This window comes from Rhinoderma darwinii, chromosome 1, assembly GCF_050947455.1.
Source record: "Rhinoderma darwinii isolate aRhiDar2 chromosome 1, aRhiDar2.hap1, whole genome shotgun sequence".
NCBI classification, from domain to species: domain Eukaryota; kingdom Metazoa; phylum Chordata; class Amphibia; order Anura; family Rhinodermatidae; genus Rhinoderma; species Rhinoderma darwinii.
Genome location: NC_134687.1, coordinates 302179024 through 302205858, shown reverse-complemented (window position 1 = coordinate 302205858; position 26835 = coordinate 302179024). Strand labels below are relative to the sequence as shown.

The 26835-nt window shown below is 42.7% G+C and overlaps 1 protein-coding gene across 2 annotated transcripts; it reads right to left on the bottom strand.

Annotated features, from left to right (window-relative positions):
* Nucleotides 1-2083: 2083 nt before the first annotated feature.
* Nucleotides 2084-26201, bottom strand: PLPP2 (phospholipid phosphatase 2). Of its 2 annotated transcripts, XM_075851107.1 has the most exons (7): nt 26094-26183; nt 8540-8618; nt 6671-6822; nt 5654-5928; nt 5388-5445; nt 3310-3486; nt 2084-3166 (listed from the first exon to the last, which is right to left on the bottom strand). In XM_075851107.1, the coding sequence occupies exons 3-7, from the start codon at nt 6815-6817 to the stop codon at nt 3035-3037; spliced, it is 789 nt and encodes a 262-aa protein (XP_075707222.1). In that variant the 5' UTR covers nt 6818-6822; nt 8540-8618; nt 26094-26183; the 3' UTR covers nt 2084-3034. The 2 variants fall into 2 exon arrangements, with proteins under 2 accessions (XP_075707222.1, XP_075707219.1); XM_075851104.1 differs by lacking the exon at nt 8540-8618 and having other exon boundaries at nt 26094-26201.
* Nucleotides 26202-26835: the final 634 nt, after the last annotated feature.

The window sequence follows — 26835 nt, the reverse complement described above, 5'->3', positions numbered from 1 at the left end:
GCTTTAGCGGTTGAGTGCCAGCGATTGGTGGTGGTCTCCGTGCTCAGACCCCCACCAATCCAAACTTCTGACATGTCACTATGACATATCAGAAGTTTGTCAAACGTTTTGGATACACTTTAAGCCCTGCCTTAGTAATGGACGTTGTCTATCAGCCAGCGGCCATTACGAAGGCAGTAGTAATAAAGTTAAAAAAAATACAAGGACATAGAAACATTTATTTTTCTTTTTAAAAACCCCCCACAACACCCTCAACCATTTTATTGAGAAAAGAACCGTAATCGAATTAGTCCTCGAATCCTTCGTAGTCCAACAACCGAACCTGTAAAAAAACACAAACACACCCCAAAAATTAGTAACACCAAAAAGCAAAGCAATTCTTATACTTACCTTTCCTGGGTCCTATATCTAATCCCATCATGTGTGAAACTGTCTGCTGAACCAATCTATCTAATCCTATCCATCGCTATAGGGTCGTAGTGCTATAGATATGCTGTCTCATATATATATATATATATATATATATAAAAACCTATCCGTGTGGCGTTTTTCACATGCTTGCAAGTACTTAAAATCGATGTGTGAAACACGGACAGCACACACTGATGTCGTCCGTGCGCTGTTCGTGGTTTTCACGCACACATTGACTTCAATGGGGACCTTACCGTAGCCCCTCCTTCGCTCTGTATACATTCCTTGCTTTCCACTTCCTCTACTATTCTACACAGGTGCTTTATTTTTTCCTTACCCCTCCCATCTCTTTTCTGGCTTGCTTCATATTTGCTTGTAGCTTCTCTCTTCGGCTGATTAATATTCAGCATCATTCTGTAAACACCACTGTATCCTTGTATTTGCAATTCAATACATCATGTCTATTCTCATGAAGCTTGCGGTGGTCATTCCCACCGAGTTATTATCACTTATTGTATGCCTCTAAGCCCTCACTACAGCTAGTTTAGCCAAAGTCAGTATTTTACTAATAATCATCACATTTCTTATTTATCCAATTGAACCTGCGCTCTGTCCTGTAAATTCTGTCATTGAGTGTGCCTTGCATGGCTCCCTGGCACGTTCTGCTCTACTCCCATCAGCTATGATTACCTTTTCCAGTTCTAAACTGTTCAAAGCACTGCTGACTTTCTCCTTTTTGTTCCTTTATGTGCCACTGGCTTTTACTCCCTCCTTTCCCTGTTCCCCAGGCTCTTTGCCAGCGAGCGGATGCTTTCAGCCTTAGTAACATCCTCTCCGGCCGAACACTCTTCCCGTCTACAGTATTGGAAGGGGAGGCTCAGGAGAGCAGAGGGGAAACAGGTTCCTCTGTTCCCTGCACAGGATGTCAGTCTGTTCCACCCACCCTGGGAAAGAATGTGTCTCATATTGAATTGTAATATAATGATAGTCATAGCTATCTATCTATCCATCTATCAGAAAGCTATGGATACGTGAGAATATATTGCTCCCCGTGCTCTATCCTGTGCAGAGCTTTGCAGGAAGCTAGTGCGTGACCACCTGCACATGTGGAAATGAAGTTACATGTTGGATCAAGTCACATGAAATTATGATATTTGTATAGGGTAAAATAGACAGAAGTTTACACTTTGTCATATATTATTAACATGACCTATAATAACAATTCTGGAGCATCTTTTAGAACTCTGCATTGTGCCATTCTTGTGTTATTTCCCCTGGCAACCTATGAGTAAGGGTGCTGCAGCATTTTTTATAGCGTCCGTTGATATTTCTAAAAGCCCACCTTGAATTTTACCGGTAATCAAGTCAATTGTTTGTGTACAAACGTAATCTGTCGCTGTTCTGTAGCACCTTGTTGGGTGATGGGGTGCACCCTATACATTCCAGCATTGTATCTGAAAGCATAGATGCCCGTCTTAGTAAATCTCCACCAATATCTGCCCTTGGGAAGCAGTTGAGCAGCGATTCCACCCCTACGACTGCTTTCAGCATAGACAATAGATTACCATTAACCTGGAAAGTAAATGGGACTTGACAAACAAGTTTCTTTGACCTCTGAATGACAAACATATGGCACTTTATACGACAAATTACAAAGAAGAATGATGAGAAAGTCTGTATTTTCATTTTAATACTTAGTACTGATCAGAAGACAAGGAGGAAAGAATTGTACAGGAAATATAGGCAAAAGGTAAAACGATTGGTGCCGAGGGGTGGAGCATGTACAAAAGGTGAAGATAAAAAAGTTGCATGATTGATTAAAATAAAGTTGATAAAGGCGAAAAAAGAGCAACACGCAAATGCGAGACACACGGAAATCTTTAACTCATACACTGTCAAATTCGGATGGGGTGATTGTTTTATTTACAGCCCACAGATTTAGGTTAGGATACATACACTGAAAAAAAACAAACAATAAAAGTAATATATTATATACAAGAGTGTTAAAGCAGCTTTTATCCTTTAACCTCTCCCCATAGGTTCTGGTACCTCCCTTTGAGGTGTATAAGCAGTGGTTTTAACAGAAAGACATACTATGCTAATATGCAAGGGCGAAGGTTCTGGAGCATTCTCTCCATACTACTCTGCTGAAGTAGTACCTAGAATGCAGATCCAGTCCTCTCAACCCAGCCAATGCCAACCACAGGCTAGCAGATAGCTGCAACACTAACAATCAAGATTTGACACACACATTCAATAACAGAAAACAGTCATACTGCACACTCTCCCAACAACCTCACACAAAGTATAATTGGTTATGAATCTCTCTGCATAAGACACACTAACACGCAATCTGTCACACATTTCATATATAGAGATAACTATTTACATAGATATCCCTCTATAGTTAAATTTATATAAAAAGTTATTCGGCTTTTGTGCTGAAAATACAGGATTATTACAAAATCTTTTTTTAAAAGTCCAAACGTATTTCAAACTGCGGAAACACGCATGATCAGTCCACAAGCCTCCCTTGGAGCAGCCAGTTTACATGGGTAAAAGTCCCCAGATTTGGAGACCTCAACAACGTGGTTGGTGGAGCAGAGTAGGGCACAAAAGAGTATCATGATCCTGCCAGGTATCCAAAGTGATTTTGGTCAGACTCACAGAGTTGGAGGCTTGGTTTGCTCTCTAGTGGGTCTTTACTACAAGGCAGAGGTGCTCGGACTTTAAAAAAATCAGAGACATAGCGAACCTGAAAAAGGAAAAAATAAATAAATGTAGGACGTAAGGGAATACAACCACAGTGTAAGACAGAACAAGGGTACATTGTTGATAAAGAAGGTATCAAGGGGAACCCCAAGATCTTTACTACGGACAAATCATATCTGAACTTACTGTGAGCGTAGCCACAAGGGCACCTTGCAGAAATCCCACAAGAACATCACTCCAGTGGTGCTTATAATCGGAGACTCGTGTATATCCAACATATAGCGCAAATGATAACAGGAAGAATTGTATTGTGGGACGAAGCAGGCGAGCCCATTTACCACACAACCGAACCTGGATATATAACTGCAAGGACGGTAGATAATGAATTTTAGTTAGATAGACTGTGTGGCATGGCAGAGGACACATACTACAAATTTTAAGTCTTTGAAAAATAGTCAAATATTAGTGAAAAACGAAACAAATATAAAAAACATTTAATTAGAAAATCAACACATCAGAATTTAAAGTTCTGTTTTTGATGGTCTCATGCCTTCTGTTCTTAAAGGATCAAAGGAACATTTTGATCACCATTCTGGCTGTCAGAGTAACAGAAATCGTGAACAGAGGCTTTTTCTCCAATTATAGGGGTTACTTAAAAATAGCACCAAAAAAAAGAGGGGATCTAGAAAATCTTTCCAAATAATTTATAATGAAAATGCTGTATGTCTCCTTTTTAACTTTTTGTGCAGTTATAAGGATTACTCCATACCCATTGAGTCACTTGAAATTATTCCCAGTATTAACCGCTATGTGATTTTGAGAATGTGGAGGTAGAGTAGAGACATTCATTCATTTAACCCCTTGGTTTCTGACAACTTTTTTTTTTCCTCAGCCAGCATTTTTAAAAAGAATATGTACGATTCATAATCTGTTTGAGATATGAGAGCTGGTGTCTATGAACCCGGACCCAGAATGCTTGCAGACAATTAGAATTGTAGACAAATTAGAAAGCAAAAATACTGGTATCTAGTGTAAGTAGTTTGAGATTGATTCCACTAAGAACATTGCAGGAAGTCTATAATGCCACTTAAGGCTAGATTCAGACAGGCGTTGCGCTTCTCGAACGTGAAAAACTATTGTTTTTCACATCCGGGAAACATCCGTGCTCTGCGCTGCAGGACGCAATATCATGCATTCCCCCAAAAACTAGAGTCTTTGGAGGGATGCGTGAAAACATAGAACATGTCCTTTTTTTCTCACGGACCCTTCACACGGTCCGTTGAGACAACGGGGATGGACGCTGGCTGTGTGTCTCTCTCCTGGCATCTCAATATGGGTATGTTTCATCCCATGTAAATACGCCATTCTTATTGTATATCCATTGATTTCTCTTCCAGTATTTATTCCTCTACACGTATAGTGACTGTATATGTACAAAATATTGCTGTGTATATTTGTTCAACCATATGCATGGTCTGTTTACATTCCATTGATGCTTATGTGGTTTATAATACTTTGCATAAATGTTTTGCCGGTATTTTATGTAGTACTATATATATATATATATACGGCCATTTGACAAATTCGTCATCATATTGTGGGCTCTACCTTTTTTCCCACAAATTTATATGAATATATTTCCTATTTTCATATATGGTCTCTCATTAGATATGTCTTTTTCTGGAAGTTTAATCACAGATACTTATCTGCTATTTATGAGTATTTGATAGACACCCAGTCTTGTGTCCCTTTTTTAACTGTTGGTCTATGGATTCTTTTGCTTTTATACATTGTTCATTGTCCTATATTATGTATGCTAATAAAGTATTTTTCTATTTTTTGTACATCATATGTCATCATAGCATCCTTCTTTTCTAGGTTATATATATTCCATTGCGATGCTTTTGGGTGAACGCCCTTGGATCAGCCCGTGTTACTTGGTTTAACATACTTTTTACTTTGTATAAATTAGTGGGCTATATTGATTCATGCTGCTCCTTTCGGTTTGGCCTTCACACGGTCCGTTGAGACAACGGCCACATTGAATTATACAGGTCCGTGTGATGGGCGTTGTTTTAACGGCCGTCACACGGACGTATTACGCGTTCGTCTGAATAAGGCCTAAGTGGCAGGAAGTCACTCAAGTGCCAGCTGCTAAAGATAACATATGCCCAAGCACACAAATGTGTAACAAATCATACTGCCTACTATAAATAGGAAGAAAAAGATGGACAAAGCAAACTAATGGTAGATAAAATACTTACTGAGAGGAAAAGCATGCAATACATTCCAAACGATGAGTGCCCCGAGTAGAAGGAGAGTCTGAAAGATATAATTACAACGGATTAAGGGCTTTATAGGAAAATCAATACAAATGAATTACATCAAAACCTGTATTACTGAGACATTGAACAATGTACGTCATAATCCCAGTTGTATGCAGTATTTTTGACAAAATTTTATCATTGTAATATGAGATGTGGAATTAAGTAAGCCACACAGTACTACCGCCTATGTATCATGCTCTCACCTGGACTCAGTTACATTTGCATGACTTCCACGGCATTCAAGTTCCATCACATATCCAGAGCAGTTCACAGTTGACCAGACGGGGTCACAAACAGCCAAAAAGTTGGGCCGTGGACGTCCTACCATGTACTTTGCAAGATCAGTGAGTGACTGGCTGACTGAAGCTCCAAACAGAAATGTTCCAATCACCTTGTACAGCGCAGCCACATAGTTGTTACACTCAGAGCGAGAATACAGTCGTTTAGAAAAGACCATGTACATCTCTCCAGAAGCAATCTGGGGATACAATAAATTCCATTAACACATTAGAAACTAGTCCTAAACCGACACATTGTTATATTATACAAGAGGAAGCGCAGACAATTTTCAGTTAAATCATTATGAATTTTAGGCATTATGCACAAATTATGATTTTTCATATGACTGCTCTTTGGGCTATGGAAATTCTTATATACATTTACCAAGTAATTTATTTGCGATCTTAAAAGCCGCCTTTTTAACAACGTTACAGCCCAGCTATTACTACTCAGACGAAACGTGAAGGGGAAATAAAATGAACAAGCCCATCTAGAAAAACCCTAACATGCACAAAAAAAAAATATCAAAAGTAGTAATTGAGAATGTAGAAAATTGTTTTAAAGCATAGGTTCACTTTGATTACCCACACAACTATATAAGGGATTTGCAATTCCCTAATATTGGAGTCTCCAACCAGTGGATCTCCAGCCATGGGAAACTGTCAGGACTCAGCATGCCCTGACAGATGCAGCTATCAAGCCATGCTGGGAGTTGTAGTTTCCCAAAAGCAGAAGCGCCACAGGTTGACGACCACTGTCCTAATAGGTTCTTGGAAGCGGAGGATAAGAATCTAGAACTGTAGGGAATTCATATTCCTTACATCTTTCTGAACAGTCCTACAGAAGACAAGCAAATATACATGGTTTACCGTGAAAGAAAAATGTAATAATATAACATAGAACGGGAAATCGGAAAATTAACGTAATCAAACAATACTTACAATGATAATTGTGCAGGAAATGGTGACTCCAGCCATGAGACCGTGAGTGATAGTGTCATCTCGGTAAGGGTATCTAATAGACTCATCATCACAATAGAAACCACGCTTGTATGGTCTGTTCACTAATGTCATAATAATAAATGGCATAGATGCTGCGAAAAAAAACCAAAAACGATGTTGGCAATCATATGAAGCTAGTGTATTATAATTTAACCGAATACACTAAATTTACCAAATCACAAAACCCAAAATGGTGGACATTTTTGGGGAAATACAATTTCTTTAGACATACAGAACAATTTGCATTTATGCAGACAATTCCAGCAACCTCTTAATTGAATGAACCAGTTTGGCCAGGAACACGGGTAAGCAATCTGGTCATGAAGTGGTATCATACTACCAGAGTCCTTGAGACAAAATCACGAGTGTGGTTGTCACCATGATGCCTCATGCACATGGCCGTATTTGTACGGAGACATAACAGGACAACCAGAGAGGTGCATTTGGCCTTACTGTTCTACCATATGCCTCCAATTTCATATGGAGGCTTCTTTTTGCTATTTTGTCATATAGAACCCGTCAGAAGAAAAATTGTGCCATGCTCCATTGGATGAACTTCTTTTATGGTACACGACGAAGGATTGAACTGCAACAAATCAAGTCACTGTGGAGCTACCGTCACTGCTGTGTGCAAAAGTCCTATAAGTGTAAATAGCGGATGTTGAATGTAAGATGAATGACTGGTGAAAACGTACAGCAAATATGGTGGTTGGCTAATATGCCAAACAGACAAGTAGGATAATGACTGGTAATGAAGAGAGTTGTACATACTGCTCTGTTTATTTTATCGGGGGCAAAATGTGGATGGCGAGTCTTGAAACATCCATTTGCTACAATACAACACTAACATATTGGTACTTGAGGTGTTAAAACCCGGAACAGGGTGCAGCACATGGATTACCTGGGCAGGTCTGAGCTCTCCTTTCCTTAGCTGGTTTAGCGGGTTTTGGCACATGGAAATAAAAACCCACGTGCTTACTTGCCTAAATTAGCTCCCATCACCAATGTATGTACACTGACTAACTACTGTCCTTCTCTGGATTGTTTATGGTCTATCGTGTCAGGTCACTTTTTCGACAGCATAGACATGGTTGTAGCAATCAGATCTTTGTGTGTACAATCATTTAAAAAAAAAAAAAAAAAGAACACATTTTTAATGAGCCCATACATATAAGAGATTTATAGAAAAAATTTGAAGGTATATTCATATTTCACTCCTGGAACTTTTGTTTACATCCAACCCCCATTTTTTATTTAGCTTCACCCCATACCCTGCCGTGTGTCATATTTTTCAGACATGCTTTATAGAGGATAATTTGACGGCTGCCAAGAACATAACATAACAAATCATAAATGAGAAATGCCCAAACCAAAAACAAGATGACCATGTTCTCAAGAGATATTTATAATGGGTAGGGCAAAACCTTTTTACTGTCAGAAGGCTAGTGAGGGGAGCACTACTGTAAGCGGTAATCCATCAAATCCCTAAAACCCATGTAAACGAATTGTTGAGGGAAAGCTGGGCTGGAAAAAGAGGGTAAACAGAGACCTCCCTTTAGTAATCTCCATATGTATGTGGGTGTATTGTTTTACCACGAAGAGCAAACACAGCAGTCGCATATGCACAACAATCTAGTTGTAAACTGCAATGTCTACACAAAGACATCGGAATAACCAGCCCACCAATGCAAGTGGACAAACTGAACGTTCATCAGCTCACTCAGTAACAGGCTGAATGTATACAAGAGTCCATACACAATACAAATAGAAATCTATAATCTACAAGTAGAAATGGCCAAACCTACAAACCTGGATGATAGAAGCATTGTACTCCATTGGATCGTACAGAAAAAAAGACTGTCTTGTGTAAATGCACCGATTAGACAAGCTGGGGCAAACAAACAAAAAAAGTATTAACGCGGAGTGATGCAATTCAATAACCTCTCAAAATCTCAGTAAGGGCCTGTTCACATCAGCGTTGGGTACAGTTGATGGGTTCCGTCAGACCTTTCCATCAGGTGAAACCATCAATGGAAAGGCAAACGGAAACCATAGGTTTCGGTTAGCATTATCATTGATTTCAATGGTAATGCTTCCGTTGCTAATGGTTTCCGTCGTCTCCGATCCGTAAGATTTCCGTGTTCTTTGGCGCAAATAGCGCAGTCGACTAAGCTATTGATTCCACAAAGAAAAACGAAAAACGTATGGAACGGAGACAAAACGGAAACCATTTAAACGGAAGCATTAATATTGAAATCAGTGGTAATGCTAACGGAAACCTATGGTTTACATTTGCCAATGGGTTCCCCTGACGGAAAGGTCTGACGGAACCCATCAGTGGAACCGAACGCTGATGTGAACACACCTTAACCTCTAACAAAGCGTTTGGATCCTGTCAGGGGTTCCCCAGAAACCAGTAAAAGTTTTATCTTTTACAGAAGAGATAAAAGGTACTTGATGGGGAAACCTAGAAAGGGAAGATCCTACAGGTGTTTCTCCATTTTTAAGAGGTTAGGAATCACTGATCTGACACCTTCTGCCAGAACCATCTCCTACATTGACTGTAACCTTCTGATCCATGGAAGGTTTCTGTCCTCCCTGAGTTCGTCTGGAGAACATGGTGCAAGGTGGTCAGGTTCCAGCGACTCTCCAGAGATGCAGTACAGAATGGATTTTGTTGCACTATATAAATTCCATAGCTAACTAATCACCACTGGAGTGAAAACTATTAAATGTAGATTCAGTTTCATCTGTAACCACACGTTATAGAAAACTACAATAAAAAGCAAAATTATACAGTAGTAGCTCATGCGTGTGTAAATAGGATTATCTGGGATAAACTGAAATTCTCTTATGCAGTCAGGAACGCTAAAATCTTAGCTTTATCAGAATCCTACCTCCATATTGTTCACTAGGAAAAATGTATCCGTTTCTTTTTAAAGGGGAAGTCCACCTTCGTGTCCACATAAAAACTTACAGGGCTTTTACGTGACTCTTAAAAATTTTACTAGGGCAGGGAATGCTAAAAAATAATAAACTATCAGGCACTCACCCCCGAAACGCTGCAGCCCTTTTACCTTCTTCAGAAACTTATGCAGCAGTCACAAGCCACTCAATCACGTGCCACTGCAGCAAATTACTAGCCTCAGCGGTGACGCTGCCGTGTGTGGCACGTGACCACTGATTGGATGCAACAGGACGTGAATACTATAGGAGCTTCTGGGACCGGAGCGGACTGGGAGGACAGAGGTTGCTGCGCGGGACTGGGGGAGGTGGTCATTTCAGTGGTAAGTACCTGATCATTTATTACTTTATAGAATTCCCTGCCCTAGTAAAGATTTTTAAAACTCCCCGATTACCCCTTTAAGTAACTTAAAAAACCTGTTCCCTTCGTTACAGTCTGTATTACAGTCAAGAACTGCAGTCACAATTCTGGAGGCTTCAGAGCTGAAGTCCCTGCTGGCTCAATGTCTGCACAGAGCTTGTTCTAGCAAGTTTTATGCATGTATTCTCTACACCAGACACAGGCACAGTAATTTGATGTTGCAGAAAAACTCTCGCATGGCATTATAGGAGCTCAGCTAAGGTCACAAAGGGGTTGTCACAACAGGACAACACTTTTCCATATGTTCTGCTTGGGACCTCCCTCTATTACCCAGGTCAGCTGCAAGAGAGGCTCCTGCTCTGGAAGATACAGCAAACCTATGTAATATATCCTGACATTTATTTGAATGGGACCGATGTAATACCAAGGGTCCTTTTACACGGGCAGATTCTCTGTTGATCAGCGTTTGTTTGCTCCATTTAAATGGTGGAATGATCGCAATGTATCATCATTATGACCGTTTATCCCTATACCTTTGCATCTGGTCGGCAGCCCATCCCTTTTACACAAGTAGATGTGCGGCGGAGCCCATAAAAAAAAAAAAAAAAAGATTCCAACAGCCAACAAATTAACGTTTGCTAGGACAATGTTTGGGAACGAGCGCTTGTTCGCCCAATCTATGGCTGGTGTAGAATGACCTTAAAGAGGATCTGTCACTAGTTTATTAATGCCCTATCTCCCAAATAGTCTAATATGCGATATTATGCTAATAACTAGAGTTTTTAAAAAAAAAACAATTAAAAAAACTTTTATTATTTGCAAAGTTATGTGCATATTTCATATTTTTTTTAAATATACTTGCCAAACGGGAGGTAACTTTCTTTTCACTCTGGGCAGCATAATATTTTCTGTATGACACGGTGCAATCAGCATACAGCTTCTCCCCCTTCCCTGCCCAGCAACACAGCCTGATCATATATCATACAGCTTCCATTCCCGACTGTGTTTTCAACAGGTGATCTCTCCGGTTGATTCACAGCTAGAACCATATGAAAGATTATAATCTCCTCTTTCATATGCCACCAGAACCGCTGTTCTAGGTGGTCCACAGCCGGAGATATGGCTACTTGAATTGATCCCCCTTCCCTCCAGCCTCAGTCTCTCACACTGTGTGAAGCAGCTTCAGGCTGATGGGACAGCGTCAGAGGCTGTGAGGAAGCTCCACCTCAGGAGAATCACTGGTGTTGACGCCCACTCTAGTATAGCCCAATTTGCATATTTAGAAATAAAAACTCATAACTTCTAAAAATAATAAGCATAAAGAGTGTGATGGCGCCTATTAAATTAGCTAGGAGATTGGGCATTACTAAACTAGTGACAAATCCTCTTTAAAATGACCCCTGCATCCGCTATAGGAAAAATAAAAGGTCATCCGCAGCTTACCCAGGCTATAACAGCTGATCGACGGAGGTGTCAATTGCTGGACCCATGGCGATCAGAGGATTGCCAGCGGCACTGTATTTAGAAGAGGGGGTTACCCTGATCGGACAGCCCTTTTTAAGTTCTGTCTGACAAGTTTTTTTACCATTTCCAATAACAACCAGAAAGGTGAACGCAGCTCAGGCTATAACTCAGGACTAGTATAAGTAATGCTTGTCTATAGATTTAGGCCCCATGCACACGACCGTGCGGGCAATCGCGGCCCACGATTGCGGGCACGGCCGGCCGCTGACTGACCGCCGCATTTTCGGGCCGTGCTCCCATACAAAGTATGGGAGCACGGCGCGCAAAATGCGAAAGAACGGACATGTTCCATAATTCCCGGAACATTTCCACGGCACTGACACCCTTCCTTAGTGCTACGGAAAGGTGTCAGTGTTCAATGAAAGTGAATAGCTCCGTTTTTGCGGGCCGCAATTGCGGTCCGCAAAAACTGAGGTTTTTTTGCTGTCGTGTGCATGGGGCCTTAAACAGAATTTTACGTAGATTAACTATAAAATTATGTTGAATTGGTAAAGAAAATACACAACAAAAAACCAAGAGACTGTAGAAACAATGCACAATAATATAAAGCGTAAGTAGGGCATAAAGGGGTTTGCTAGGACTTTGTAAATTAATTTTGGAGCGATATAAAAGTGGGGAAGATTATTCAAAACAAGTAATAAAGTGTAGAGGTTGCCCATTGCAACCAATCGGGTCTAAAATGTCGCTATGGACATCATGTTTTCTGCATAATTCTATGGCTAAATTCTGTCCATAAGCACAAACCATGGTGACTGCTGCTAGAGTTTGATAAAATACAGTGTAGTCTCCGATGAGGAATAAGTACACAGGGTTGCGTGAGAGGATTACTAATAAACAGTTAAAGAACGCGTAGGACACAAGGAATTAATTAGGAGACAGCGATACTGAATACAGGCATACGTATCTGTTACCAATTATAAGAATTCAGTAAAAAAAAAATTAAAAAAAAAAGCTCACTACAAGCTATACACAGCCTATGTATTATCCGATGTCCTAACATAACAGCAGTAACAAAACAGCGGCTCCGAAAAAGTGTCACAAAGCAGAAAATGCAGCCAATATCGAATTATTTGCGGTAGGTAAACTTCAAAGAATAGACAATGAAGACCAAACCGTATTGTTAACCCGCAGTCAACAACACCGGAATTCCAGTTTATTTAAGCCTCCTGGCTAACAAAATGGGGTCCCTATGCTAGCTATATACATGTGCCAGATGTGATGGAGCTCAAGCATGAGGAGAAGTAAATATGTTCAGCAGGGGTGAACGTTACCACCGGTGTACTAGCTGTGGTCAGAGGCATGCATATCATAATAGAAGAATTCTGAAGGCCCTTTTACATAGGCAGATAATCGCCCGAATGGGTGTTTGCACGAACACTCGTGTCCAATCATTGCCCCTTGTAAACACGGCATCGATCAGCCAGCAAACACTCGCTTGTTGGCTGAATTTATCTTTTATGCGGCCAAAAATATTATCATTTGTCGGTAGCATATCTCCATGTGGATGCGCTTCCGACAATGCGCAAACTGTATGGGGACGAACAAGCGTATTAACAATTGTTCATCCCTACATTTACGATGATTGGCACACAAACACACATATATATATATATATATATACATATATATACACACACACACAAACTTTTAATTGTGCAACTAATTATATCTGGGCGTATGGTAATTAGCCATACTATGGCACCACCTCCGCCTTTTATTTCTACTATTTATTTACATTGGGAGTGTCCGGAGAAAAAAATTATACACAAACACACATCAAAATTATGCAGACATCTGACCATCACACCTATATGAGCTTGTTGAAAAACCCTTATGAAAATCATGGGCATAAATATGGAGTTGGGCTCCCCTTTTAGGGTAAGTTCACACGTAGTGTAGATACTGCAGATTTTCCGAACAGGTTTTGTTGCGGGAAATCTACAGCATAATACAGCAGCAGCAGAGTGGGTGAGATTTTAAAACTCATCCACACGCTGCGTAAATAATGAGCAGAAAAAATGATCAGACATTAATCTGCGGTGCTTTATTTTTAATCCGCAGCATGTCAAGTGTACTTGCGTAATCGCTGCATTTTTCTTGCGGGTTTTGCCACCATTGAATTCAACAGGGAGTTAAGACCCGCAACAAATAGCAGACACTGCGATTTTCTTGTGGTGGAAAAGCTGCGATTATGCCAAAAATCGCAACTCAGATTTTTTTTTTTTATACCTACCTAGAATTCTGTGCTTCTTCGTCTAGGCCGGCAGAGGGACACCTCGCCATGGCTACGTAAGTATGAAACGGTTTATTTTTTACATGCAGTTTTCTGAAGCGGACATTACGGCCGAAAAACGGCACCACAATTTTGTATGGTTTATCGGACAGAATTCGCTGCGGCACCCAGGGTGGATACGCGTGTGCTTTTACGCAGCGTATCCGCCCTGTCTGTACATAGTCTTGCAGCTATAAAAGCCTACACACTTCTGGGAAGACTTTCCACAAGATCTTAAAGTGTGTCTGAGGGAATTTGTGCCCATTCAGCCCAAAAAAAAAAAATCACTTGTGAGGTCAGACACTAATTTTGTACAAGAATGTTTAGCAGAAAATCGGCGTTTTAATTCATCCCAAAGATGTTTGATGGGGGTTGAGGTCAGAGCTCTGTACATTCCACTTAAAAGTCGTTTTCCAGCTTCTGACGACCTATCCATCGGATAGGTCATCAGTACATGATCTGTGGGGGTCTAACACCCGGGCCCCGCGCCACCGGACGTACAAGCCGAAAGCAGTTATCTCCGGCCACGGAATGGCGGTCGAGCTGCAGTACTGCAGCTCTGCTCCTATTTAAGTGAATAGGAGCAGACCTGCAGAACGGCCGCTATGCTATGTACGAAGCCAACTGCTTCTGGGCTCTGTACATAGCATTATGTGCCACAACATCTGGCACCCGCAGGCCACCAGATCGGCTTATCAGTGCGGGGTCCGGGTGACGATGACATACTGATGACCTATACGGTGGATAGGTCATCCGTTGTCAGAAGGTGGACAACCCCTTTAAGTTCCTCCACACCAAGCTTGTCACACCATGCCTTTATGGACCTTTCTTTGTGCACTGGGACACAGTCATGCTGGAACAGAAAAGGGCTTTACCAAACTGTTGCCACAAAGTTGGAAGCATCCGACGGTCTTAAACGTATCAGTATGCTATATCATTGACATTACCCTTCACTAGAAATAAGGGTCCTAGCCCAAATCAAGAAAAACATTCCCAAATCATTATCCCTCCTCCACCTAATTTTACAGTAGGAACTAGCATTCCAGTTGAAGTGATCATTCGGTGGTGTTGTGGGTAAAAGGGGCGATTTACCAAAGTTGAAAAAAGGGATGATGATTGTCTTTCGGGCCAAGGGTGGCAGTATTTTTCAAACAGCGCAGTTTGTGAACGGTTTACGTGCTGCTGTGGTGGAAGTGTATCGTAAATTGACAAATGGCTACATTGGGTAAAACCGATGTGAAAACTGCGGAGCACCACGTGCCATTGAGTTGAACGTCGGCAACGAAGGTGCGAGAGGTCAGAACGACACGCTACAGTGGAGCAGCTCACCATGAAAATCAACCGGGGGGCTTCCAGACGGGTGTCTGAAATAACAGTTCAGCAAACCCTACTGCGTATGGGGCTCCGAAGCATACCGATGGTCACTGCTCCTATGCGAACAAAGGCGCATTGGAAAAAAAGGCCGTAATTTGCACGGCAGTATGGAAATTGGACCACCGACGAATGGCAAAGTGTTTCCTTCGCTGATGAGTCACGTTTTCTGCTTCATCGAATGGATGGACATTGGCGTGTCAGGCGAGAAACATCAGAGAACAAACACCCTACATCCATTGCTGGAAGAACACAAGCGGGTGGCGGCAGCGTTATGGTCCGGGGAATTTTTTCATGGCATTCTCTGGGCCCACTCACCCTTGTGGAAGACTCTCTGAACCGATTTGTGTATGAATCTATCATTGCAGATCACGTCCACCCATACATGCTGTTTGTCTTCCCTGGGGCACATGGAATCTTCCAGCAAGACAACGCGACATGTCACACGGCTAGAAATGTCCGACAGTGGTTGGAAGAGCACAACCAAGACTTCCAAGAGCACCTTTAGCTGCTGTCCGTGCTGCACACAGAGGTTGCTCTGGATATTAGCTGGTGGTCATAATAATGTGTGTATATATATATATATATATATATATATATATATATATACACATATATATATATACACACACACATATACATACATATACACATACATACACACACACACACACACACACACACACACACGCGCCAGTCATAACATTATAACCACTGAAAGGTAAAGCAATGCCGCCTGTCAACAGGTGGGATATATTAGGCAGCAAATGAAGTCAGTTCTTGAAGTTTGACAATGGCCAAATTGTGATAGCTAGACGGCAGGGTCAGAGCATCTCCAAAATAGCAGGTCTAGTGGGGTGTTCCCAATACGCAGTGTTGGTACCTACCAAAAGTGGTCCAAGAACAACATGTGACCAGCGACAGGGTCACAAACGTGGTGTATTTGCCCATCGGATAGCCACACGCAGATAATCTCCATTGGACGATGGTAATCTGCGTGAAGAAACATGGCTGCTTTTACTGCAAAGCCTTCGATTCCTGCCACAAAATCTTGGCCAAATCCACATCTGATTTTTCCTCAGGAATAACCCGTCGTGTGAACATACCCTAAGTGGTTTCTGCAGGGAATATTTTTACACTATCTGTGAAACCAGCCAAACTGTACAGATATACAGAATGACAAGAAAGTTTGGCAAACTTCCCCGCTTTGCCGATTCTTAGTCAGAGCATCATTAATCCGAAAATATCTGACCACTAATTGGTTAGCGGTTACTTATACGCATTATAAAACATTCACCCACTTTAACTGTTCAACTGTACAACACGCCAACTGATGCGTTGTTTCTGGCAGGGTACTAGGACTATTGTCTGCAAAGAGAAGGCCTATTCACTGTTGGGGGAAATTTATTAAGACTGGCGATTCATACACCAGCCTTATAAAGAAGTTAGAATAAGATGCCTCTCATTTATCAAGAGGCGACGCCTCTTAATAAAGGTCACATTTTTTTAGTTAAACCATGCTCCATCCATTCTTTCACCAGCATCATCATCATCAGGTCCTTATAATAGACGAAGCACTTAAAATCATCAGTACTGCGTTACATACAAGTGTCGTAATTTGCTATGCAAATTTTGACCTTTTGTCCCATTATCAGTAAAAAAACTGGTGTATGAAGGTTGAAAAATACCCCCTTTGTGTTTCCATTTTATTCACCAAATTCAAGAGGTCTTTGCGGTCAGTGGATGAGAACATTCTTGTTCATGTCCTGTGGCTGAGAACCTGTACAGACCTAAGGCCCGATTCACACAGTTTTTTTTGCAGGAATATTAGGGCAGATTTTGACCTGCCTGCACCTTCTTGGCATGTTTTTGCTGCATTTTTCGGCTGCGGCGTTTGAGCGCCACGGGGAAAAAATGCTGCAAAAAATGCTTTCTCTGCCTCCCATTGACTTTAATCGGAGGTCAGAGGCAGAACCGCTGCAAGAAAGAGCATGCCGCTTTTTTTGGTTACTGCGAGTGGCTGAAAACCGCAGAGGAAAAACTCCTCCGCCTCCTATTGAAATCAATCGGAGGGGGTTTCGGCCATTTTTTGCTGCAGATTCCGCGTCAAAAAACTCTGTGTGAACTGGGCCTAATACATCACAAAGCCGAAAATTTGCTACAATTGTGTCCAGTCTAGGCAATAATATGTGAGCAAAAAACATCAGCAGCACAAATCTTTAGTTTGCTATGATGTATCAATGTAAGAAAATATGTATCATCCTGGAGCCATTGTAACAAACCCTCAAATGTAGTAAGGGATGGAGCATTTTTCATTTTGATTAGTATTTTTATTTTACTATTATGTACTGAGATATTTCGTTATACGCTGAAACCTCTCCAAAAGACCACCCCCTTATCCAGACCAGATTATTGGAGACAGATTTTCAATTATGCATACTGGACTTCTTTGATAAGACCACCCCCTAGAAGACCACTTTTCAATGTCATTTTGGGTGGTGATCTCAAAGTGGTTTCACCGTACCAGTAAATTAAGTACGAAAAAACAGCCACTATTACAAGACAGCCCTGGGGTCCTTGCTCAGGATTTGGGCTGCCTGTATAAAAATGCTACACTATAAAAGTATATAGTAAAATATGAGAAAAATGCTCAAAATGCATGGTGTATTAAAACGCCAAAAAAATAAATAAAAAAAGTGGTATAAAAGGAGGCTTAGGACATATATTTGTCTTGGAACGGCAACTCCCTCACGTGAAGTACGTAAATGTTGGTGTAGAAGGGGGTTAAGATTTATTTATATCCAATCAGATAACCACTTTAGCATACTATATACGCAATATATAAAGTTGTACGTTAGCGAATATATATTTAGACCATTAAAAAAAATAAAAAATAAAAATTCATTACTAATGCTACATAACACCACGCCATAAAACTAAAGAATCTTAGAGAACATATTACTAATACACTAGGAAAAAGTGACGGGAAGGTAATTATTAAAATGAAAACAGAACTTCCACTGGATGTCTGACATAAAAGATACACCCAACAGCAGGTCCTCATGAGACCACAACACATGCAACAATGCTCAAACATCAATAAGGAGAATATTCCAACTATTTCTGGTTGACCGGGCCAACTAAGTAGGCCTTTCCTGTGGGGTGGAAAGCCATATTTTCCACCCCACCCCAGTTATGAAAACAATAGTGCTAAATTAGGTAAGTTGACATTACTATTTTTATTCCATTCATTGACTGCAGGTACATTGCTCCGGACATGACCATCAAGTCAGAAAAACGATGATACACGAAGGAGATTTATTTCAGCACATGTGGCAATATAAGGGTATGTTCACACGGCTTATTTTCAGCCGTTTTTCGGGCCATAAAAAGCCGAAAACAGGGCGCGAAAAAGAAGTGCATGTCACTTCTTGAGACTTTTTTTGGAGCAGTTTTTCGAAAAAACGTGACTGATTAAAAAAACTTCTGAAAATCAGGTGCTGTTTTCCCTTGAAAACAGCTCCGTATTTTCAGACGTTTTTGATTCTGTGTGTGCACATACCCTTATTCACATGACAGGGTCCGAGTGTCGGCCGATAAAATCGGCCGTTTTTCCTGGCCGATAAAAAAGGCAGTTTTTCCCGGCCGGTTTGCATCCGTTTTGCATCAGTTCCGAGCCGAGCATATCTGGACAGTGACATCGGGGGCAACTCCTGAAGTGGAATCCCCATGTGGTCGGTGATTCCACTTCAGGAAAAGCCCCTGTCGTCTGCGTCCCTTTATGGACACTGAACGCTACTGGCTTCTCCTGGTCTGGAATCCCCAGTCACAGAGTGTTCGGGGATTCCGCTTCAGGAGTTTCCCCTGATGTCACTGTCCATATATGGACAGAGACATCAAGCGCTCTGTCCAGGAGCGGAATCCCCAAACACACAGGGATTCTGCTCCTTCAGGGAGCTAAAGTGGGGCTAGCACGCAGCCGCTGCTAGCGGCGCCATCAGCCATGGGAGGTGTCGCCGGGCCAGGGCGCTTTTAAAACAAGTAGGGGGAGGGAGCCAGCGCAGCACCCCCTTCCACCTGCTGTACACCCGGGCCCTGCCACACACTACCCATGTATAGAGCACCCCCACATTGTAGAATCTTACCTCCAGCATACAGCAATTGACTCTGCGCTGTGAGTAGAGAGAGAGCGACGGTAGACACGGCCGTCACTCGGGACACATTCCAGTGATTGCCGTGTATTACCCGGCCCCATAGACTTTTATGGGAGCCGGGCGGCCAGGTGAACGGCCGAAAATAGGGCATGTCCCATTTTTTGACGGCCGGTTTTCCCGGCCCGTCAAAAAAAATCGGTCGTGTGAATAGCCCCATTAGGGGTATATTGTTCCTACTGCGGCTGGGTGATGGCCTTTTTATGAGGCCCGTGTGAATAAGGGCCTCAAAAGTCCCCAGCACACGGGATGGAAATGCTGCAGACTTTTTGCAAAAATTTACAGTGAATTACAGTCCCAGCCATGTAAATGGGATTTAAACAAGCCTCATCCACAAGCTGCAGAACATTTTCTGCACTGATAGAGAACTCTGCAGATTTTCAGAGCTTGCTCATTCTGTCGTGGATGTTAAAAGCAGATTTCACACTTTTCAATGTAGAAAGGGTGAAATCCGCTGGGAATCTGCAGCAAAACTCCCCAGGTAACACGCAGCAGAACATTTTTCCATGTGTGCACCCTAAAGCTTGCCACATACATCATACCATAGGGGTGAATGAAAGATGGCACAATTTGGGAGCCATTTAAGACTTTGCTATAGGAAGTTCCATAAATACACATCAATAGAAAACAGCCCTAAAGGCTAGGTCCTAGCGGCAAATTTCTAGGTGCCTAGGATACATGAAAATCTGTAGAGGCGGCGTACCATGTAGTTCAACTTGATGTGAACCTGATAAAAAACTACATTGGTAATGCAACGCTAAGCTAAAAATGTAGTGCTCAGAAATGTACCACCCTACAAAACTGAAGGCATTGCCTAGGGTAAGAGGTGTTTGAATAGTGGACTTAATACAGGACTGTATTAAAACGAAAAAAATAAAAAAGGTCTTAGCCCTTATTCACACGACAAGGTTTCCCGGCCGTGTGACGGCCGTTCAAAAATCGTCCGTCACATGGCTGCAGTAGGAACAATAGACCCCTAATGGGGCTATTCATACGACCGATTTTTTGATGGTCTGGGAAACCTGGCCGTCAAAAAATGGGACATGCCCTATTTTCGGCCGTTTACCCGGCCCCCATAGAAGCCTATGGGGCCGGGTAATACACGGATATCACCGAAATGTGTCCCGAATGACGGCCGTGTCTTCCGTGGCTCGCTCTCTCTCTCCTCCTCACAGTGCAGAGTGCATGTGAGGAGGAGGAGGGTCTTTTTTTGCTCCCTGTAGGAGTCGGAATCCCCAATCCCCGGCCGGGGATTGGGGATTCCGCTATAGAAGTGAGTGACTACACTGTCCATATATGGACACAGCGATGTCACTCACTTCTGAAGCGGAATCCCCGACCCTATGGCCGGGAATTCCGCTACAGGAGAAGTGAGTGACTACACTGTCCATATATGGACATTGAAGTCAGTGACTTCTCCAGGAAGGGGGGGGAGGTGCAACCTGCAGGGGGCTGGGTGGCATTACCTACCAGGGGGCTGGGTGTGGCAACAAATTTAAATTAAATTCATCCGATTTTAAAATGGACAGGGAAAAAAACCGGATACAAAACGGGTCAAAATCGGCCATTAAAAACGCCAACACGGCCCGGATGCAAAACGGCCGATTTTATCGGCCGACACTCGGACCTTGTCGTGTGAATAAGGCCTTAATTTGATATATTGTCAATTATAGGAGTTGCTGGTTAATGTCATAAGCCAACTACGAGCCAATTGCTTCCCCAACCACATGTTATAAAATAAAGATTCTCTGCCCATGATGTCAGCTCAGTAAATTGTATGCTCCCTCAACTAGTATAGGAAGAATATATAGAAACTTTTTTTTTTACATAAATATTATAATACATCAACTGATTAAGTCAACGACTAGGGAGGGACCGTCACAAAAATACAAACTGTCTGATATGAAAAAAAAAAAGTTCAGACAATGAACTATAGATCGAACACAGCTATAGCTTTATAGCATTCACCCGTTACAGGACACGCACAGTGTAGACATGGTCACGTGCAGACTGAGCTTGCTGCACTGACAGAAGTGTTCAAGTGAATTACATGCACATTTTAAGCCAATTCTGATAGCAGCCTGGCATCCACTGGGGATCTAAAGGAATTGGATTACCAGCCTTTAGCAAGATTGAAAAAAATGGTGACTATTATATGACGTTCAATAGACTCATGAATAATCAATTCACTTCCAATGTACAAAGCGTCCAGTCTAGTTGGGTCAATTACTGAATCCGAACTTCAATACGCTAGCAAAGTGTGACCATATAACATAACGCCAACTGTATAAAGATGTTCCAGAAGTGTAATATACATGAAAAATGCTGTATCATGGCATAATCTATTAGGAAGACAACTGTGCACCTGAGGGGAAAAAAAAAGACTTACTTATCCGATTCCTATACTAACCTCTGCTGTTTCGAGCCCAGTGTTTACAAGACGGACAACTGAACGTGGGAGAGATTGACAGTTCTGCTGTGAAACTACAGGAGCAGTTACACCACAGTCCTGTGTTGGGAGATCACTGCATTGTCAAACAAAACTGGCCAAGTTTGCAGCTTCAGAGCAGTTTTTTTTAATTATAGGTCAGGATCACAAACACAATGTTTTGATACAGTTTTTAACCAGTATTTTTCAATCCAGAAGTGGATTGAAACGAAAGGTAACGTATAAATTAAAGACGTAGGCATCTTCTTTCTTTCGTGACCACGTCTGTGTATGGCTAAAAAAAAAACGGAGCCAAAAACTGCCTCAAAACTGTGTGTGATCCTGGCCTTAAAGCCAAAACTATGTTTATTTCAAAACGTAGAAACAAGAGGGAACTAGGTATTCCTATTTTTGGCCGTTTTCACAGCCAGACAGCTCCCATAAAAGTCAATGGATCAGTTTTTACCAACCATTTTTAAGGAATCAATCCTTGTAACGGCCGGTAAAAACTGATCTTGGCGAGGACTCCCGCACACAACGCTACTTTGAGCGCTGAGCCCGGGGAAGTCCCTGACAGCACTGTCCATATATGGACAGTGAAGTCAGGGCTTTCAACTATGAAGTCTCCAGCCAGAGCATGGCAAGATCTCTGGCCGGGAACTCCTGTCTTGGGAAAGCCCTTGACATCACGGTCCATATATGGACAGTGGCTCCCTCTGAAACCCCCACCCCCATAGATTGGACCACTGTAGCTCCCTGTAGAAGCGGAATCCCCAGCTGCCAGACCCCGTTCTGGCCGATGACTCCGCTCCTGGAGAAGCCCCCGGCGCCACTATCCATATATGGAAAGTGACGTCAAGAGGTTACTTCTGGAGAAGAATCCCCGGCCAGAGCTCTGCCGACTGTTTGCCTGGGGATTCCCCTCCTGGAGAAGCCCCCAGCGTCACTATCCATATATGGACAGTGACATCAGGGGCTACTCCTGAAGCGGAAGAAACGTGTATGTGCTGCTGGACGCGCTATGCATATGCGGACGATCTGGCAGTGGATTACGCTCTTAGAAGACCCTGATGTCACTGTCAATAAATGGACAGAGACGTCAGGTGCTCCGTCTATGAGCAGAATCCCCAGCCAGAGGGATTCCGCTCCTACAGGGAGATACTGTGGCACTATCTACAGTGGGCACTGTGGCACTATCTACAGTGGGCACAGTGGCACTATCTACAGTGGGCACAGTGGCACTATCTACAGTGGCACTATCTACAGTGGGCACTGCAGTGTTTTCAGGGCGTTTGGATACAAAAAAAATCCCCGACAAATGAGATCCACCTTTTTTTTTTTCCTACGACCATGAAAAACGGATGACAAACTGCCATTAAAAACAGACAGACGGACTGGAAATGGATGAAAATTGGGGACACACTGATGCAAAATGTCCATGTGACAGTAGATCAGTTTTTAACGGCCATTTTTTTTCACTGTCGTGTGAACGTAGACTTAGGCTGAAGCAATGTACAACCTGACCCCACCCCCCATGGACAGCTCTCCAGACGACAGCACTGTTGACAAGCCTTGAAGCAGCTACAGAGTGAAGAAACCGTGCAGATCTGGAACAAAATGCAGGCAATCTTAAAGTGCCCATAGAAATCCATCACATTTCAGCTCATTTTTTAGAGGTCCTTTGGAAAATCAAAGCAGGAACATTACTGGTAGCAATAGACAACTGCTTCACTGAAAATGCTACAAGTAAAATAAAAGGACATGCTAAGAACTTTTTGCACATTGATTGATATTGCCTAATCTATGCCAGAAGGGCATGTCATGTCACCTCAGATTATGACCACACAAACATACTTGCTAAATCATAAATGTTACACCTGCTCGAAGGTCGACCCGGAAGACGATAGAAAGATCAGTGCAACCTGATAAAAGAACGAGAACATTACACACTGGTCCAAGCTTTAAAAGCTATAGTCATATAGGTAAAAGCCCATTAGGCCTAGGCTCCAATGTGATCTTACACACGTCGACTATTGCACTGTCCAAATGCAGTAGATAGCAGTGTGATACTGCCAATGACATAAACCTATAAAGGTTGCATAAAACAGCATGTATATTTAATGTTAGCGGCAATACCACACTGATTCACCATGATCAGACAATGCAATAATCACAATGGAGACCGGGCCTTAGGTGGAGTGGAAGTTTACGGTGTTACAATCTGAACACTTTATGATGATGTGTCCACCAAGGGACAACTGATCTTGTATATGTCCATATAAACGTATAGGCACACCTGTGAGCACAGCGGACTCTCTCTACACAGGGACCGACTGACACACCTGGGTGAGTTCCTCACGATCTTGTAGATCAGGTTCCTCAACTTGACGCTCAGTTTTTTTTATCTAAAGCAGCCTCCAGCACTCTCCAAAAGGTAAAAACAAAAAGAAAAGGAAGCGTGCACAATGGGCTTAAAACTTGGGCTCCTTTCAAAACGTGAAAACTGGTAGGTGAGGTCAAATGACTCCAATATCAAGTCACACTGAAGTGGAGATATGGGGAGTATTTTGGCAGGGTCTTCACGCTGGAGACCCAGAACTGTCTCAATAATGCATGCCAGTGATTTTTTTTTCCTTCCCTAATTATATTGTTAGTCAACAACATGACCCCATCCCATGGACTCTAATGCGTAGTACATGGGAGGATGTTGGGGGTTAAAGGTGGGGGGGGGGTGGTCTGTCACCAGAGCAGACCCCTTTATCTAATATGGTGGCTCTCTGAGGCACCATATGCTTCTAGTAGAAAATACCTCAATAAGACACCATGCAATGGAACATGTGGTACAATATGGACCCATAGGACTCTATAGGCGCAATATTACAGATCCGGCCACGTGCATAAGGCTTAGGATTGCGTTTTTAGAGACAGGGTCCTCCCTCCTTTGTCTTACTGTTTGTTGACATTCATTCCTTCTCCTAATTTGTCATTTTATATGTAACATTTCCCTATTGTAGCGCACTATGGAACATAAAGGTTATTGTACACGCATTGTAAAAAAATAAATAAATAAGCCCATTTTAAAATGATTTTGGAAACTCCCTCATAGAATTACGCTGAAAACCGAAATACACCGCTGACTACCTTGTTCCCACCGTATCGGTTATAGCGCATTATACAGGTAGACAAAGGAACGGCTTGTGCTAAAGGTAGTCATGAATCTGACAGAAAAGTCAAGCTTGGTTGTCAAAAGGAACACAACCCCCAGCTGTTACCTGAACCTTCTGAACAGGAACTACTCCCAAGCAAAATTCTACACAAAACCTGCACTTCCATAACCTCACGCTGCAGGGGAAGAAAAGCGCAAATAAAACTGCTGGGAAAACACACTTGAAACGATATAAGACAACACATATATAGGTGTGTTGTAACGTGCAAGCTAGTGTTTTCGGTTATCCATATCAATGTTCCAGCGACAGGTATAGTATATGGGGTCACCAGAAAACGCATGTGCATGTACCGGACCATCTGCTGTATAAGACAGGGGTAGTGAAAAGGTTAAATACAGAGATCGATAGAGCGCACCCCATACAGGCATAGTAAAGAGGCTATCCCCAACCCCCAATGTAATCAGAAGCTGGATGGTAAATATCACACCCAGGAGGAGAGCTGTGAACATTCATGATACTGTGATGCCCCCTTATACCATGATGGGACAGGACACAAAGCTGTCACATGGAATCTAGTGGGATCTACAATGTAACGACGTAGCAACACGGCAGGTCAAAGTCAACCTCAGGGAGCATAAAGGTGTATTACATGTGACCATGCCCAGAGGCAGGCAGCCCAGGGACTGCGGGGGGTAATGTTTGTTATGGAGGGGACAGTCTTCTCCATGGACACGGTGAGGAGCACAACAAAGAGCAGCAACGTCCTGTGCACAATACAAGGGGTGCAACAAAGAGGGCGGCAGCGGGGAGCACAGAACTGAAAACAGTACAGGGAGGAGCAGACTGACGGGGCACTAAGCAGGGAGCATTCTACAAGAGGGGGCACTGAACGACTGGGTAAAGTATGCAGCTCCGAGCGGAGTCTGTACATAGGTGACCCGCACCCCAGGAAGTCAGGAGGAGAACGCTTCCCGGCACACACTGTGGAGGGTTAACCAGGTGGGATACGTGGAAGCAGGAAAAGTTCACAACGAGCGAAGAACGTTTACACTCCACGCTACTTACCAACGCATACGCATAGCACGTCCAGCAGCACATACACGTTCCTCCGGCCGGGCAGCATCCTCCCCTGCCCGCTCCGGTCCGAGCTCCGGGACCAGACTGCTGGAAACGACCACGCCCACCGCAAGTCCACGCCACGCCCACTACATGACCTAGCAAGCAGGCACGCCCGCCCGCTTTGTTAACCCTGAAGTTCCCTTATGACTCTTTTGTCGCGTTTCATTCACACGCGAGTACTTAGCTATTAACTGCGACAAAGTTCCCTGTGCAGCTTCATCAAAAATTATGAAAAATGTAAATGACGACAACAAGCAACATCTGTGCTAAGAGTATCGCATGACTCCAGTATACTACAACTAGTATATAGGTATTTGCTACATATAACTAAAATAACATCTTTATTAGCTGAGGCAAAGTCTATACAACAATAGTTGGTCACGCAATGTTTACCTATGGAAGGCAAGATGAGACTTTTTGCAATTGTTGCAAAGTCAAAAGTGGCTCTTGAGTCAAAAGCACATTACCAGTGGCGGATTAAGTAGACCATAGGCCCTGGGATGTTCCCCAAACTTGGGCCCCCCTCTCCACCGCCACTCTGGCGCGCCGTGTCTATAGTGAACACTGCCTTTTTGTGCAAGCATTGACAAGTGGTTGTTACGATTCCCCTTGTCAAAGGGCTGTGTCCCTACATACTGACAGTCTCCAACCATCGCTGACAGTATCACACTGTGTAGGGACACATCCT